This window comes from Dama dama, chromosome 2 (genome assembly GCF_033118175.1).
Source record: "Dama dama isolate Ldn47 chromosome 2, ASM3311817v1, whole genome shotgun sequence".
In the NCBI taxonomy this organism is placed as follows: domain Eukaryota; kingdom Metazoa; phylum Chordata; class Mammalia; order Artiodactyla; family Cervidae; genus Dama; species Dama dama.
In genome coordinates, this window is record NC_083682.1 from 21,528,889 (window position 1) to 21,546,322 (window position 17,434).

Consider the following 17,434-nt stretch of genomic DNA (forward strand, 5'->3'; position numbering starts at 1 on the left):
CAGCTTAGCTTTACTGCCCTAAAAAAAAAAAAGTGTCTGGGGTGGGACTTCCCTTAATGTCCAGTGGTTAAGACTCCATGCTCCCAATCCAGGGGGCCCAGGTTCAATCTCTGGTCAGGGAACTAGATCCTGCGTGCCACAACTAAGGTCTGGCACTTCCCAAATGGCTTTTCTGGTGGCTCAGAGAGTCAAGAACCTGCCTGCCAGTGCAGGAGACACGGGTTCGATCCCTGGGTCAGGAAGAGCCCCTGGAGAAGGAAATGGCAAGCCACTCCAGGATTCTTGCCTGGAGAATCCCATGGACAGAGGAGCCTGGGGGCTCCAGTCTATGGGGTCGCAAAGAGTCGGACACAGCTTAGCAACTAAACAACAACAACAAGATCCAGCACAGCCAAAAGCAAACAAAAAAAAACACCCAGTGTCTGGGCTGCTTCGACCAGAAAGCCACCAGGGCTTTTTGCATGGGGCGGGGCCCTGTCACACAGTGTTCCCCAGATTTAAACAGGCCTTCCTTGAACCTCAGCCCTGACAGCTCTGAGGGAACCCGAAAGCCCTCTTCTCGAAGAGACTGAGTCCGTGAGAAACCTAGGAGAGCTCCGTTTCTGTCAGCGTTGCGTTTCCGCTCAGGCGCCACTTTCCCGATTCCTGGCAGGACCATCCCTTGGCCGTCTGGCTGTTTGTTCTCCTCTGCGTCCCCCATGGAGGCAGGCCTGCCTGACTCGCGCAGGCAGTGGAACAAGCACGCATTTATGTCTCACCCAGATGTCAGACACACACGCTCGGAGCCAGTGAGTCATGCCGGCGGCTGACAGAGTGTGACTTTGGCCAGCCCCGGGCCCCTGGCAGCCAGCTCCCCCAGCCTGGTGGCAGGAACCCCTGTCCCGTCTTGTTGGCACAGACTCTCGAGTCCAGCGACTGTGAGGCCTTTAGACCACAGCAGGCTCTGTGCCTGCACGAGAGGTGAAAGGAAGGCAAGGGCTCCGGGCACCTGGCTCTACTCGCAGCCCTGGTGCAGCTTGTGTTTGAGGGGGAAGGAGCTGGCGATTGGGAAAGAGCCAGAAGATCACATCTCTGCGGCCCTACCATCCTGAAGGCGCCGGATTTTATCTGCTTTCAGAAGCTAAGCAGGGTCAGGCCTGGTTAGTACTTGGATGGGAGAAGAGCACGTTTCCTGGCGACAGTTGCATGAAGGGCACACACACACCCCTGCCTATCTCATTTCCCATCTCCTAGCTTCCTCCCAGTAGGGAAACCTGGGTCCCGACAAGCTAGTCAGCCTCTCCCCGTGGGAGCTGCAAGTGGAATAACCCTCCACCAGCGAGAGCGTCATGTGTGATTTATTGAGAAATTGCTCAGTGCTCGAACTCAGGCTGGAGGCAGGAAGCTGGGTCATATGGCTCCAGACACCGTTCCCAGCACCGTGGTTCTCACTTGCCCTTGGACAGCCAGCGATCTTCTCCGCAATCACGTGTCTTCCTGGTTGTTCTACCTCTGTCTGCCATTAACTGGGCCAGGACTGGTCTTGTAACCAAGTCATTAAAGGCCCTGCAGCTGAGCCTTGCGCTGGTTGTAAAAAGCTGCTTATTCAGTGGGAAGGGATAGTTGGGGGTCTTAGCTCCCTTGTGACAAGGGGATGTTCCCATCACCCCACCGTCTCCCCTAAGCCTGTTGGCACCTTCCTCTTAGGGCCTCATGGTGTGGCCGTCACTGTGTTGGTGACATTTACTGGGGGCTCTGTGGTTTCTTGTGCAGGATCTGAACCTGGGGTGGTGGGTGATGGTTCGGTGCCTACAGAGGGTGGACCCAAGCAAAGGAAAGAGAGATGCCTGGGGGCATCCAGGTTGTTCCCAGAAGGCAAGGGAAACAGAGCATCATGGGTGACTCATGACTATTCTCCCGAGTTTGGGGGTAAAACTGGGCTTACCTGGCGTTGCCTCAGGGCCACCCTTGACCCCTGATGTTGGTCACTTTGCTCCCTGAGGGTGAAGTAGGTGAGTAAAGTTACCCTTTCCCAGCCTTCCTGTCCAGTTAGAAGAAAACCCTGACCTCCAGAATGACTGGGCTTCCACACCCACCTGGGAAGGAGCAAGTACACAAGGCCTGGAGAAAGAAAAGGAAGAGGCATTTCTGAGCAACCAGCCTAGGTCCTGGGAGAATAACCCTCCTGTCCCTAGACTCAGGACCCTGGAAGGGGGTGGCCCTAGCTGCCCAAGTTTGGGGGTTGGAGCCCTGATGGACTTCTAGCTTTGGGAGGAGGTCACAACTAAGGAAGAACCTAGATTCTTTGCCCAGGGAAGTCTACGTATTGTGTGCTAAGTTGTGTCCAACTCTTTGCCACCCTGTGGACCATAGCCGCCCAGGCTCCTCTGTCCATGGGATTCTCCAGGCAAGAATACTGGAGTGGGTTGCCACTTCCTCCTCCAGGGGATCTTCCCCACCCAGGGATCAAACCCGACTCTCTAACATCTCCTGCACTGGCAGGTGGGGTCTTTACCATCTGAGCCACCAGGGAAGCCTGTCTAATATGGGGCTGCCTCTTGGGGTCAACAGCCCTGTCCTTGAGCGTCCCACTCACAGGGGAAGGTGTCCGGGTGCCGGGCAGCATACTGGAACGCCAGCAGGGAGGCCACAGTCGCCACCACCTTTCCTGCGCCTGCCGCGCCCAGCACTGCCGCATAGGCGCTGAAGGGGGGCTCCGCGAGGAGAGGGTGTACAGGGTGGGTTTAGAGCCACTGCTGAACTCGGCAACAGTGGCTTTAGGGCATCATGCAGGCTGTGCCCTGCTCCTCCGGTTGGCCCTCCACTTGGGGGTGGGGGGTGGGGGCTGCAATCAAGAGCAAGCCTTGACCTAGAGAGTTGGGGGACCAGGTCTCTCCCCAGGAGGGGGTGCTCGGCCTGCCTGGGCTCCTGGGGTGTTGAGTCCCCAGCCAAGTCCCCTCTATCTGGCAGAGCAGGCAGTAGGCTGGTTATTTCGGCAGCCTGGGGCGGGAGGGAAGGAATACCCAGGATGGAGAATGAGCAGCAGGAAGCCGAGAGCCCACCTGTGCCGCAGGAGGTGAGACTGAGGCGCAGAGCGGGGCCCTCACCCTAATTCAACTACCGGCACCTACACCTCCCCTTCACTATTTCTTCAGATCTGAGCTGGACCCCGCCCCTAGGCCCAGGCCTCCAGAGACTCTGGGAGGGACGGAAAGACAGGACTGGGGTTACTTGAGAGGGGAGGGTGGAGGAGAGGACAGAGACTGGGGGTGGAGGGGCTCAGGAGGAAGGAACAAAGGAATGCATGCCCTGGGGAGAAGAAAATAACCCGGGTTGGGTTCAGTGGAGAAAAGCGAAGTCCCTCCTCAGCGCAAAGCCCCAGCTCCTGGTGTCTTCACCTCAGAGGGATGTCCAGCCGTGCGATGATTCAGAGCCAGGACGCAGAAGGCGTGGAGGACCCCCAGGTCCAAGCGCCCCAGCCGCTGGCCCCTGCTCTCCGGCTCGATGTCACCAGCCACGGTCTCCCAAGCCCCTGCCCCCAGGCCTGGGACGCTGGCCCTTCGCTGCACCAGGAAGCCCGTCAGATTGCTGGGGCCTCGGACGGCCCATTGCAGCTGCACCTCGCTCCGGCGTCTCCCGTAGGTCAGGCGGCTGATGGTGACGTTGCGGGGAGCTGGGTATCCTGGGGTGACGGCGGGGACACACACAGGCATGCGTGTGCATGCATGTGTGTGCTCAAGGGCTGATTAGGGTTTTGTCGAGATACAGCTGGTGGTGTGGGGATGTGGAGGTGGGGGTTGAGCCTCGACCACGTCTGTGTAGTTTCGGTCTGTGTTACCCTAGACTTACACACGGGCCTGTTTCCTCCTCTGTAAATGGAGGTGTGTGTTAATCACTCAGTCATGTCCGACTCTGTGGCTTCATGGTCTGTCCATGGGATTCTCCAGGCAAGAATACTGGAGTGGGTTGCCACTCCCTTCTCTAAGGGAATCTTCCCAACCCAGCAATCAAACCAGGGTCTCCTGCTTTGCAGGCAGATTCTTTACCGTCTGAGCCACCAGGGAAGCCCCTTATAAATGGAGGAAAAGGAGGTTCTTCTGACTACATGGAGCTCTGTTTGCCTGAACTCGAGGATATTTGACTCACGTTCACATGGAGTTTATGCTTTTTGAGGGCCCATCTGTGCCTGAGAAAGATAACGCATCCAAGATTTGAAGCAGGGAATCCATGTGCCTTTCCACCTAAGGAGCAGTGGCTGGAGGTTCCCCATTCCCTCTGTACGCACACGCACACACACACCTGCACACCACCCCTCACTCACTCAGGACCTCCAGCAGGATGCTCCGACTGCTGTTGCCCAAGGCATTTCAGGCCACGCCCTGGTGGGCGCCCCCGTGACGGGCTGGGTCGGCACCTTGGACACTCAGGCCCAGCTGGGCCCCCCTCAGGGTGCAGCGTGAATCCCAAAGTGCCCGGCTCCAGCTGCCGTTGCTGAGGTCGCAGCCAGAGGAGCTGGGCGGGTGGCATGCCCCCCAGGAGGGCACATCCCAGCCAGGCCTCATCCCCCTCCAGCACTGACACCCGGGGTCCAGCCACTGCCAGTTGAGTGGCTTCTGCGGGGACAGAGAGGATAAGGTGAGAAGGTGCCCCCTGGGCTGGTGGGGATGCTCAGAGTGGAGGTGCTGGCCAGTGGTGGAGGGATTGGGGAGGGGAGAAAGGAGATGGGAGGGCTGTGGAGTTGACAGTGAAGCCCACCTTGGCCTGGTCTGCCCCTCTTTCAGGCTCTCATTCTATGCCGAATTCCCAGCACCCCAGCAGCACCTGCTCCGAGTTTTACCGACAGTAGTTGTATTTCATGATGCTCTCTCCCTCCCGACCCCAGAGCAGCTCCTACAGGTGGGCCCCCGCCCTATTTACCTCTGTGTTAACCACCCCTCCCAGCACCTGGCCCAGGGCCTCCTAACCCCCCACCCCCCAAAGGCCCACAACACCTCCTCCCCGGGCACAGGGCCGGGCCCACAGCAGGTGCTGTTTTTATGAATTGACTCCTAAAGACCCAGGGTTTCAGGTGTTCGTGAATCTCCTATGATGGAATTTCCAGTCCTGAGGCTGAGTAATAAGGGAAAGAAATATGTTGAGTGGTGGACCTCCCTGAAAACCGTGGTAGTCACTCGGCCTTTGCAGACCAAGATGTGAAGCATTTTGTGAGAACCGTTCTAGGTGACGGCTCTGCCATTCGCTTTTCTCAAATTTTTACTTCAATGTTTAATTCTTTGTTCATGAGTTGGTGATAAGTAGGACTGGCAGGGCCAGATGAAGACAGAGAAAGAAATCAGATCAGAAACAAATAGAGGGAGTGGGAGAAGCAGAGGAGGACTTCTGGTGCCTGAATCATTAATGCAAATCAAGAACACAATTAGGCACCTTGTGCAAATTGATGCAAATGAGGTCAACAGAATCCCTCCATGTCTGGACCTTGCTGTCTAAAAACAGCCTCCCTCCCCCATTCCCCGGCCACATGTGACAATTTAGAACTTGAAATGTGGCCAGTCCACATTGAGATGTTCTGCCACTGGAAACACACACATTAGATTTTGAAGGCAGTATGAAAAGAAAAAAGAATGTAAATATCACTAATTATTTTATTATGACATGTTGAAATTAGTATATCAGTGTGTTGTGTTAGTTGTTTGGTCGTGCCAACTCTTTGTGACCCCTTGGACTGTAGCCTGCCAAGCTCCCCTGTCCATGGAATTCTCCAGGCAAGAATACTAGAGTGGGTTGCCATTCCCTTCTCCAGGGGATCTTCCTGACCAAGGCACCAAACCCAGGTCTCCCGCACTGTAGGCAGATTCTTTACCATCTGAGCCACCAGGGAAGCCTGATGTGTTAGGTATATCAAGCTAAATAAAATGTTTCACTGTTTCTTTTTACTTTTTTAAAATGTGGTTACTAGAAAATGTTAAATTCTATCAATGGCTCACATCATATTTTTATTGGACAACACAGACCTTAGACCAAGCCCCCTGATTTTATGCATCAAAAAACTTGAGTCCCTGGGAGGGGAGGTGACAACAGGGTCTTGACTCACTTTGCATTTCTGCTCAGCTGCCAACCCCCAGAGCCCCTCACCCTGATTCCAGAGAGCCTCTTCTCCCCACCGCCCCAGAACCAAGCCTCTAGCTCTGACTCACCTAGCCAGAGCCAGCAGAGAGGGTCAGGGACCCTGAGTGGGTGAGTGCCCCAGCACGTGAACTCTCTGCCAGCCAGGTCTTCCTGGGCCTGCAGGAGGTAGACGGCCAGGGAGGAGCTGCTGCTGCCCAGAGGCTATTCTTGCTCATCAAGCCAGCTCAGCACGGCAGGGGGCTCACCTCCCGGCCACTCACAGCTCAGCGTGATGAACTGGTCTCTGACTGTGGCCAAGGTCCAGCAAGTGGGACTCCACCGTGGTTCCCCTGGGTAGGGAATCACAGCTCAGCAGGGCGCTACAGGAGGAGGAAGGGCTGGCAGGCCTGCCCATCCCTCACTCTTCATTAATTGCTTCACTCACTCATGCCTCTGCGTACACAGTCACTCATTCACTCATTCATTTGACATTTATTGAGGGCTGAACATGTGCCTGGGAAATAGTGGGAACACAGTGCAATATAATCTGATGTGTGCTAGAGCATAGGTAGAAAGACAAAGTCTCTGGGCCTTCAGGGAGGAGGACTGAAGACAGGATGACATATGAACTTGGCCTTGGTAGATGGGCAGGAGTTTCCAAGGTAGAAAGAAAACTAAAGGCAAATCCCAAGGCCAACATGCAACAATTGTTCACTATTTAGTCACTAAGTCATGTCCAACTCTTCAAGACCCTATGGATAATGCAAGTATGCAAGAATCAGTTCAGTTCAGTCGCTCAGTCATGTCCAATTCTTTGCGACCCCCATGAATCGCAGCACGCCAGGCCTCCCTATCCATCACCAACTCCCAGAGTTGTCCATCGAGTCGCAAGAATAGCCCAGTAAAAATAAGGTCCTCCCTAGGGGCTGGGAGATGGTAAGGAGGGTGTCACGGGGCTCTAAGCCAGACTTAAGCCACCGTGGGGGTGAAGACTGGGGCTGGAGAGGAGAGAAAAGCTGGAGGTGGGGACTGAGCCATGCTGCCACCTCCCCATTAAGCGGCAGGTCTGGGAGACTGTGGCCTGCAGCCCCTTCTCAGATCCCATGGCTCCAGTGGTCTGGCCTCTGGCTCCCTGCCCACTCCTCTGCCTGGACTGGCATACCCTGCCATCCACCATGTCCACTCACACAGGGTGATCCTGAAGAGCATGGGCAGAGCCAGAGCTGAATGCCTGCCAGTGCAGGTGAAGGCGCTGCTGTTGGGAAGCTGGGTGGCCGCATAATTCCAGGTGACATTGCTGAGCGCAGTGGGGCCAGCTCCCTGGGGTCCAGCCCACTGCAGCTGGGCAGCTGGAAGCCCCCCAGGCCAGGTCCAGACCAGACTCAGTGCCCCAGGGGCAGGGAGAACAGCTCAGGAGGCCTGCGCCTTGGGGGGATCTGGGTGAGAAGCGTGTGAGGGCAGGGCTGGAGCAGCCCCACGGCAGTGCTCCACAACCCCCCCACCACTCCCCACCGACCTGGGAGCCTGGAGGCCTGAGGTGTCAAGGATGGAGGAAATAGGGAGAAGATGGTGAGCTGGGAAAGAGTGATCTGTCTGAGGGGCGGATAAGGGAAAGGCAGAGTTCTCAGGCCAAGGGCAGAGGCTGGGAGAGGGGTGGGTATTCAGAGTCCTTGAGGAATCCCAGAGCCCCCGTAGGCCCCCACCTGGGAAGTCTGCCTTTCTCTGCTCTGCCTTGCTGTCTTTACCCTTCTCTGTGCCTCAGTTCAGTCCCCAGGGCGAAAGAACAATTCCCTGGGGAGGGGTCTACATATGGGCATCCCCTCTTCCCGCCCCTTCCCACTTTGGAGGGCTTTTATAGACCCCTCTCTGACCACCTAGCAACTCCATCTGGTTTCCCGAGTCCCCCCTCCCAATCCACATCTGCACCAGGGCCCCTGGACTGTGCCAGAGCACAGGTCGGGGGGCCTCCTGTTGCAAGGGGCCCCTCCCCACACACTCACAGTGGATGCTGAGCTGGACGCTGGTCTGCGTGTGGGTGTTCAGGCGTCTGTTGTGGGCCAGGCAGGTGTACCGGCCTGTGTGGGCCCAACGTGCACCTGAGCGTGGTCATGGAGCCACACATAGAGGCTGGGGGGTTGGATGCAGCCAGGCAGCTCGGGGTCACCTCTTCCTTCTCACTGGCCCCAAACCCCTCCTCACTGAAGACCAGTGGCTCCACGGGGATCACAGGATTGTCTGCACCATCTGGAGGGCAAGGAAGGCTGGTCATACCTCTCAGCCTTCATTCCTTCAGTCACTCGTCTAGTGGTCACTGAATTCACTCCCTACCCAGTGGGTATCTGTGATGTACCAGCTGGGTCGGCTACTGTGCTAGGCCCGCAGGAACTCACGGAGCAGGGGCCTGCGGCACAGGGGACCAGGGTTGGTGGAGGTGAGCACCCTGGGCTGGGGGAGCTCAGAGGGCCAGCCCTGACTGTGGTGTGGCTTCCCCGAGGGACTGGTGGTTGAATTGGGGTGGGGGGATGGGCAAGACCCAGCTGGGCAGAGAAGAGGCAGGGCGCCCAGTCCTTCCCATCTGCCCGGGATTGAGGGGTTTCTTGGAACTGGGGCAGTTGATCCATTTAGACTGGAAAGGGATGAAAACAGGGTGAGAAGATGCCCTGAGCATGACCCTAGCAGCCAGCCCTCCTCCCTTCCCCTGTCTCCTGGGTCCTCTCTCTCCCTGATTCCCAGGAAGGACTGAATTCTCTGCCTGTTTCATTCTGCTCCTAATTCTTTCCCAAGAACTTCTCACTTGTCTCCCCCATGCTCTTCTGCTGACAATTTCCACAAGCCACCATCATTAGTGGACATCCTTAGGCAGAGTCCTAACTCTTTAAACATGCTAGACCAGAACTGTCCAATAGGTATATGTGAGCCTCACATGTGTTAAATTTTCCAAATCTTAGAAAGGAAAAATAACCAAACCCAACCAAGTGAAAAAAAACACCAATTTTAATAATATTTTGTTGAACCACATACACGCAGAATATTATAGTTTTAATGCACAATCAACATAAAAAATATTGGGACTTCCCTGGCCCTCCAGTGGTTAAGACTCTGTGCATCCGCTGCAGGGGGCATGGATTTGATCCCTGATTGGGGAACTAAGATCCTGCATGTTGCGTGGCATGGCCAAAATTTTTAAAAAAATAAATCAATAAATAATGTACAATTATTCAAAAATCATTTTTAAAAAGTATTGATGAATATGTAAATATATGTATATATAAATATATATATGGATGTGTGTGTGTGTTAGTCACTCAGTCGTGTCTGACTCTTTGCAACCCCATGGATTGTAGGCCGCTAGGCTCCTCTCTCTATGGGATTTCTCAGGCAAGTATGCTGGAGTGGGTTGCCGCAGTTCCTTTCTCTAGGGGATCTTCCTGACCCAGGGATCAAACCCAGGTCTCCTGCATTGCAGGCAGATTTTTTACCGTCTGAGCCACTGGGGAAGCCCATATATATGCAAAGATATACATACTTATTTTTAGATTAAATCTTCAAAGTCTAGTGTGCATTTTACACTCAGAGCACATCTCAGGTTCAGCCACATCCCAGGAGATCAAAGTCACACAGTGGCTACCCTATTGGACAGTATAGCGCTAACTATCCTAGTCTTCATCTTTCACACAAACCACTGATTTCATTTTTAAATTTAAAAAAATCTTTTGAAAAAAATTTTTAGAAGTTAATTAGCTACATGTGTTCTCTTTACTGAAATAACTATTTTTGTCTTCGGTCCACTTATGTACAGATTGCAGCTTCTTTCCTCACTTGTTTTGGAGATCTTTCTAATCCTTTGTTTGCTATGTGTGCTTCCAAGACAAGTTTCTGATTTCTAATTGCAACCTCTCAGCCTCAGACTTAGGATCAAATTACCACCCTCTTTCTTCACTGAAATTCCCTCCCTGTTTCTTCAGGGTTCAGTTGGTCAAAAGCAGAATTTCTGAGCCACTCCTGAAATTAGGGTAAACTGACTATGAAAATATGCACATTTCCTGGGAAGAGGGACCCTCGACCTTGAAAAGGTGAAAATGCCTTGTACTAGAGCCATCTTTGACACCAGTGGATACAATGCCTTGACTCCCGCCTACTGGAGCCTCTTGGAGGGCTAGGGTACTCCTGGGGGTCCCGAGATGTGTCAGGAGGCCAAGCCCAGCTGGGTAGGTAGGTGCCAGCCCTGACCCCTCCCCCTCGGCCATTGTGGCTGAGATGACATCCAGGAAGGCTCCGTCACTGCTCAGCTGGTTGACGCCATTGTGGGCAGTACACGTGTACCAGCCCAGGTGTGTCCGGTTGATGGGGTCCAGCTGGATCAGAGGCTTCGTGACCCCCATGAGAGCCTCTGCAGAGCCTCGGGGTGCCTGATGCTGCCAGGCAAAGGTCACGGGCTCCGTGCCCTCCCATACTGCGTGCGTGGCCACTAAGGAGGCCCCCTCCACTGGGGACGGGTCACTCAGCCGCACCTGAGGCTTCGATACGGGCACTGGCCAGAGGCAGGAGAGGCCCTGTGTTTGTTATTGCAGACCCAGGCCATGCCCAGCCATGCCCAGTGGCCCAGCACTTGCTGGCAGGCCCCTGAGCATCCCCGCCCATGATCCCAGGTGTCCCTGCTCCCAGGAGGAGGGCCCCATAGAACCCGAGCCCAGCAGAATACAATGGGCAGCACATGCAAATAGACTCCAAGCAGCTCGCACAGCAGCTCACTCCCGGCCAGGCCCCTCCCCCAGCCCGGCCAGAGCGAGGGACGAGTCGGTGGCGTGGAGCTGGCCGCTGGCCGCACGCAGGGCCTGGCACGGGAAGTGGCTGCGGGCCCCCTCCTGCAGCTCCCACGGCACCAGGCTGCTCTTTCACAGACTCATGGCCCCCAGAGCTGAGGCGCTGGCCTCCTCCACCTTGCACTCCCCTCCACTGGCGACGGCCGCGGGCTGAGGGATCATCAAGACCAGGGGAGTGAAGCTCCAGAAGACCCCCAGGGGGGCAGGCTGGGCTCCACAGGCCAGCTCCACTGAACTGCCTCGCACTCCCTGGATGGAGGAGGTCTCCTCGGGGGCTCCTCGGGTTGGATGGGGCTGCCCTGGAGACAGAGGCAACGCAGACTGTCGGGGCCGGTCTGAGGTCTCCTGCTCCCCTTCCTTGCCCAGAATCTCTGTTACCAGTGGTCTGCAGGGCGGGCCGGCTGGGCAGGGTTTGATAAGGCAGCATAAGCCCTTCTGGACTTGGTGGACAAGAGATGGTTTCCGAGGGGCCCACAGAGCTTCCTGTCTGTCTGTGCTGTACGGGTGGGTGGGTTAGGCGATTTCTTGAAATCAGGGAATGGATTGGAGCAGAGGTTCCCATTAGGCCTTTTGGAAAGCTTGATAAAGATATAGATTCCTGGGCCTCATCTCGGAAGACTGTCAGAATCCCGGAGTTGGGAGAAGGGTGTCAGGGCCCAGGAATCTGTATTTTGACAACCATCTGGAAGTCAGTCTGATGACCGGCCAGACAATGACCCCCGAAGATCAGGAGGTATAAGTGGCCACTGGTGACTCAGGCTCTGAAGATGTCTGCGTAAGGACTCCAGGGGATTCCAGACCCATTACAGCAAAGGGAAGATGATCCCAGCCTGCCGTCAGCCCACCCAGCACCCATTCATTCATCAGCTGTTAATCTGGAGCGCCTGTGCTGGGCCAGGCATGGGCTACCGTGACAAACGAGCCCTCCATCTCTGCCCTCATGGAGCTTCTGGTCCACCAGGCAGTAGACAGCAGTGACGGGTAAGGCAGATCCAGCAGGCAACCTCACGCCTGCCTGGGCACCCTCTTCTTCTGTCCCTGGTGGTCAGCATGCTGCAAGGAGCCTCAGCAAACTTGGGAAAGATAAGTGCCTCGGAGGACGACCGAGCCCCAGGGCTCCCTCACACAAGCTTCTGCTGACTGAATGCCCCCCGTACCGTGCCTGCCCTGAATTCTTCCCCTGCTGATCACCTACTGATCTTCACCATAACAACCACGGCATACCCTCCCCAGACTCAGAAACATGAAATCACTTCGTCTAAAACCTCACGGTACGTGGAGGAGCTGGGGTTGGAGCCCTGCCTAATCCCTGACCTCAGATTCTCCCCGCTGCTGTCAGCTTCCCCAGAGAGAGAAGAGGAGGAGACAGGCGTGGAGTTGGAGGGACGGGATCAGAGTCAAGATTCTGACGTTAAGCTGGTCAAGGAGAAAGGCATTTAATCCAGAAACTGGTTCTTTCCAACCCCATGGAAGTTATTTTGGACGCTAAGAGCATCCCCCACCTGGACTATTGCAAAGATCTCCCCACTGCCTCCAGCTCCCTGAAAACTGTCAGCTTTGGAGGGGACGTCCTGAAACCCAGGTCTGACCACGTCACATCATGCTTACACCCCGACAGTGGCCCTCAGTACAAGCTCTTGTGGCTTTTCAAAGTTCAGAAGAGGAGAGCACTCTTGGTGCTCCAGTCCTGCCGCCCCGACCTGGCACAAGAGGTCACTCAGCGCACACTGGCTGATATCTGGCTGGTGGATGAAGTCAATGGACTTCACTGAAAGGCTACCCAAGACCAAAAGAGGATCCTAAGGAAGAAAGGGGAAGAAATAATGGGATGTGAGTAGTGGTGGGCTCCTGTGGAGGGCGGACTGAGAGTCACTCACCCAAGGCCCCTGGATGCAGAAGGCAGAGGGGTGCCAGCAGCAGGAGGCCGAGTGGGCTGTGCAGGGCCCCCTGACCCACCATGGCCCCATCTCCCTGCGTGGACGCCCCGCAGAGGTTCCTGCCCGCCTCTCAGGCTCCCTCTCTCCAGAGTGAAGCCCAGCCCTGGAAGGATGGGGGGCAGTCTGGCTCAGGCTGCCAATGGGGGCCCTCCTGACACATCCACCCCAGATCTCCCGTTACCTTCACCATCCTGAGTACAGGTGAATTATTTACCAGGTGATTCACTCCATCCATAATGCAGAGTTGGGGAGGGTGAGACCAGGCCGGGGGAGGACCTGTGCTCCCCGAAACTTGATTTCAGTAATATGAAATCAGAGAGTCTGAGCATGGATGTGGCAAAGGCCCCAACTTCGTCAGGTCCAACCACCCGTCCGGTGCGGGACCCCTGCATGCAGCCCTCTAGAGCATGGGGATCAGGAGGTTCACGTCCTCTATGCCCCCTCGTGTCTCCCTCATGTTCCGGGGGGAGATGCTGGTGGAGTGTTGGCAGGAGCCCTGGAGTCAAACACACTCCAGAGTTTATGTTTGACTGATGAACCAAAAAATTTTAGGACATTTCCGAGCCTCTGAGTGTTAGTTTCTTCACAGATAAGGGGGGATAATAATACCTCCTTTCTTGTAAAGATTATTGTGACTATAAACGAAAAACTTACACTAGCATCTGGGGGGCTTCTTGGGTGCTTGTAATGTCCTATTTCTTGTCTCGGGTAGGAGTTACAATTCATCAAGCTGTGCATTCATTTTGTACATATGCTTGATACAATTTATACACACACACACACACACACACGTGTGAATGGTGCACATAGTCGGTGCACCAACATTCAAGCTCCTGGCTAGATCTGGCCTGCAAAGTCAGGGCCCTGGAGATGGAATGGACACCAGCTTGCTGGGCTGGCCTCTTTGAACCCCAGCTCTCTCTCCCCCATCTTGTTCTCAGCGTGTCCTGCTGCTGTATCTGTCTCTGAGTGACAACCTGACGTAAGGTCAGAGTTTTCCATTATCTAATGGCAGGGTTGGAGGGAGGGTGAGATTCCTGGACCCCAGTGAGATGAGCTCTGATGTCAGGTGTTAGGTTCCTTCGGGCTCAGCCGGGACAGGGGCTGTCAGAGCTGATGCCAGGCATTGCTGGGCATCGCTGGGCCCAGAGATGTTGACTGTGGTACTCTCGGCCTCTCAGTGGCTGGAGGACAGTGGAAGGACCTCTGTCCTTCACTCAACTCATAGCCAAGGTTCCTCCCTGTCTTCCACAGGGTCTTCAGCCTCCATTTGCTCCTAATTCAGCTGAGTAGAATGGTAGATGGTTCCTGGGGATCGGGGTCCCATGTAGTGGGGATAGGTAGGGCAAATGGGGTACTGTCCCCTCTTTGCCCTCCCCTCTTGGCTTATGGCCCTTCCATTCTGATGCCCCCATCCTAACTGGGGGAGCATTAGAACGTCCATTAGTCATTCTTTGGGGAGCAGAGAATAGGGATCTGGGCTTGCCACCGACCCCAGGGTGGCTGGTACCCCCTGTATTCAGAGAAAACGTGAGGATCCAGACAGGGTGAATCAGAAACCCTTAAAGTAGGCGTCCCCAACCTCTGGGATCTAATGCCTGAAGATCTGAGGTGGAGCTGATGTGAAACTAACAGAAATGAATTGCCCAGTATAATTGATGCACTTGAATCTTCCCCAAACCAGCCCCCAACACACACACACACACACACACACACATCCAGCATCTGGTAAACCCCCAGCCCACAGTGCAGGTCCAGTCAATGCCTCTTTCTTGCCCTCTTTGTGTTTGGGTTGAACTGGAATCTGCTTTTCTGACACATCTGTCCTTAGGGTTGAGTTCTTCCAATGAAACTTTGCAAAACTCTTTGAATCCCTCTTTCAAATGAAAGACATCCAATATTTACAACAGCATATCCAGCCCTCCTCTTCTCCGCCTGAGTGGTAATCAGAGTTCCTGTCCATTGACAGGCCTGTGCTGGGTGTTATCTGCGCGCCAGGAAACAGCACTGCTGTTTGCATTACACGAGTGAGCTCGAATTCTCTCCATGTCCCCCGCCTCCAATGCCTTCATTTCCCACCTGGCTCCCTGCCTCTGGGCCTTCTTCAGTTGGTCCCCACCCACCTAGGGCTCCGTCCCCTCTGGGCTGGCTAGGGGTCCATGGAACTGCTAAGTCTCTTCTCCCTGGCAAGAAGACTCAATATCTCTCTCAGTGATGTACTGTTAGGGTTTTGCTTATCCATCTTGTTATTCAGTCGCTCAGTCATGTCCGACTCTTTGTAATCCTACGGACTACAGCATGCCAGGCTTCCCTGTCCTTTGCTATCTCCCAGAGTTTGCTCAAACTCATGTCCATTGAGTTGGTGATGCTATCCAACCATCTTTTCCTCTGTTACTCCCTTCTCCTCCTGCCCTCAATCTTTCCCAGGATCAGGTTCTTTTCCAATAAGTTGGCTGTTTGCATCAGGTGGCCAAAGTACTGGAGCTTCAGCGTCAGTTCTTCCAGTGAATATTTAGGGTTGATTTCCTTTTAGAATTGACTGGTTTGATCTTGCAGTCCAAGGGACTCTCAAGAGTCTTCTCCAGGACCACAGTTCAAAAGCATCAATTCTTCTGTGCTCAGCCTTGTTTATGGTCCACCTCTCACATCCATACAGGACTATTGGGAAAACCATAGTTTTGTCAGCAAAATGATGTCTCTGCTTTTTAATACACTGTCTAGGTTTATCAAAGCTTTTTTTTCAAGGAGCAAGCATCTTTTAATTTGATGGCTACAAGTCACCATCAGCAGCGATTCTGGAACCCAAGAAAATAAAATCTGCCACTCTTTATCCATCTAGTAAACATTGATTTCCTGGCCACCATGTACCAGGGTGTGTTGATTGCACTGCCTTGCGGGGCCCACACCCAGGCTCATGAGCAAGGCTGGCTGGAACTCAGCATTCTGAGAGGACACGGCAGCTCCGTGGCGTTCCCCAAGCTCTGGACAAGGGAGTGATTGGCTGCAGCCGCTCTCCAGGTTTCTGGCCACTGCCTCACTTTCCAGGAACCTCTGTATTGCTGTGGGCAGCATCATGCCGGACTGGGACACTTGTTCAACTTTAGGGCTACGGGACTCTCATGCCTGGTCTCTTCCCGTCTTTCCCTCACATCTCTGCTTCTCTGAGCCAACCTGTAGGCCCCTCATTCTGTGCTGTGGTTTTAAGCCAGCTTGCCAGCCTGCCACGACCATCTTGAATCTGATGCTGAAGCCCCAGGCCTCACTTGGAAGGAGCAGAGTGTAGAAGGATGGGGACAGCTGGGCTGGAGCAGAGAAAGCAGATGCTCCTAGAAATAAACGGCTTTTCCATGTGTGTCCACGTGGGCTTTGTTGGAGGCCAACTATAGGCCCTGGGGACCCCAGCGGGAGATGAGCCGAGGGCTGGAGAGGAAATGGGCCAGAGGCTTTGCGGTCCACATGGCTCCTGCTGAGTTCACGGCTGAGAGGAGGGGGCGGGGGGGCCGGAGGGACAGAGGGTCCAGCAGGGGTCACCGCTTAGTCACTTTGTAAACTGCTCCTTGGAGGCCGGAGAGGAAATGAACAAGGCCTAGGTGGAGAGGAAGAACCACAGAGCAAGGGAGGAAGGGAGGGGAGGCAGAGGCCGAGGTGTGACCCTGAAGACAGAGGCTTCTTGGGGCCTGGGGTCCCTGCCGGCTCTGCCTGGTAACAAGCCATCCTTCCATCTGCTTGTCCACGCTCAGTGGTCCCTTCCTGGGCTGCTATGCGCAGGACACCCCGTTCTCCTGGCCTCCATTTCCTGATGGATTAACAGTGTGGTTGTTATGCCCACCAGCTGCTTCTCGGGGTTGTTGTGACAGTGTGGTGAAGGAGGAGAGGACTGTAAAAAGCATAAAAACCGCTGTACAGAAGGGGGCGTGCAACCAGGGCAGACCTTGGAGTCAGATTAGCATTCAGATCCTGGCTCCATCATCCACTAGCCGGGCGACAGCAAACAAGTCACTTACTCCAAGTCTCGGTTTTTCCCCTATAAAAGGAGGCTACTCTTAGAAAAATTGTTGGTTTTGTTATGTGTGATAATAGTTTTGTGTTTATATAAGACAATGTTTCTGTTTGTCTTTTAGTGAATACTAAGACATTCAGGGATGAGATGTAGTGGTATCTCTAAAATACCTTCATCAACCTAGAGGGGTTGGATGAGGGATGAGAAGGAGACTCAAGAGGGAGGTGTTATATGCATGCGTGAGTGCTAAGTCACTTCAGTTGTGTCCAATTCTTTGTGACTCTATGGACTATAGCCCTCCAGGCTCCTCTATCCACGGGATTCTCCAGGCAAAAACGCTGGGGTGGGTTGCATGCCCTCCTCCAGGGGATCTTCCTGACCCAGGGATCGAACCCATGTCTCCTGCCTCTCCTGCTTTGCAGGTTCTTTACCACTGAGCCACCGGGGGAAGCCCCACATATATGTCTATATACAGCTGATTCACTTTGTTGTGCAGAAGAAACTAACCCAACTTTGTAAAGCAGTTATACCCCAATAAAAAAGTAAGTATTAAATACAACTACTATTAAGAACTGGAGAAGGAAACGGCA

General features: G+C 54.4%; 1 protein-coding gene across 1 annotated transcript; it reads right to left on the bottom strand.

The window, feature by feature from the left end:
* Positions 1–1,690: 1,690 nt before the first annotated feature.
* On the bottom strand, positions 1,691–12,866 carry VSIG10L2 (V-set and immunoglobulin domain containing 10 like 2). Its single transcript, XM_061159075.1, is given in 13 exon segments — positions 1,691–1,788; positions 2,576–2,693; positions 3,357–3,661; positions 4,301–4,421; positions 4,423–4,592; positions 6,174–6,434; positions 7,272–7,520; positions 8,085–8,168; positions 8,171–8,209; positions 8,212–8,328; positions 10,340–10,615; positions 10,844–11,206; positions 12,785–12,866. Coding segments are annotated over 13 exon segments (2,283 nt in total).
* Positions 12,867–17,434: the final 4,568 nt, after the last annotated feature.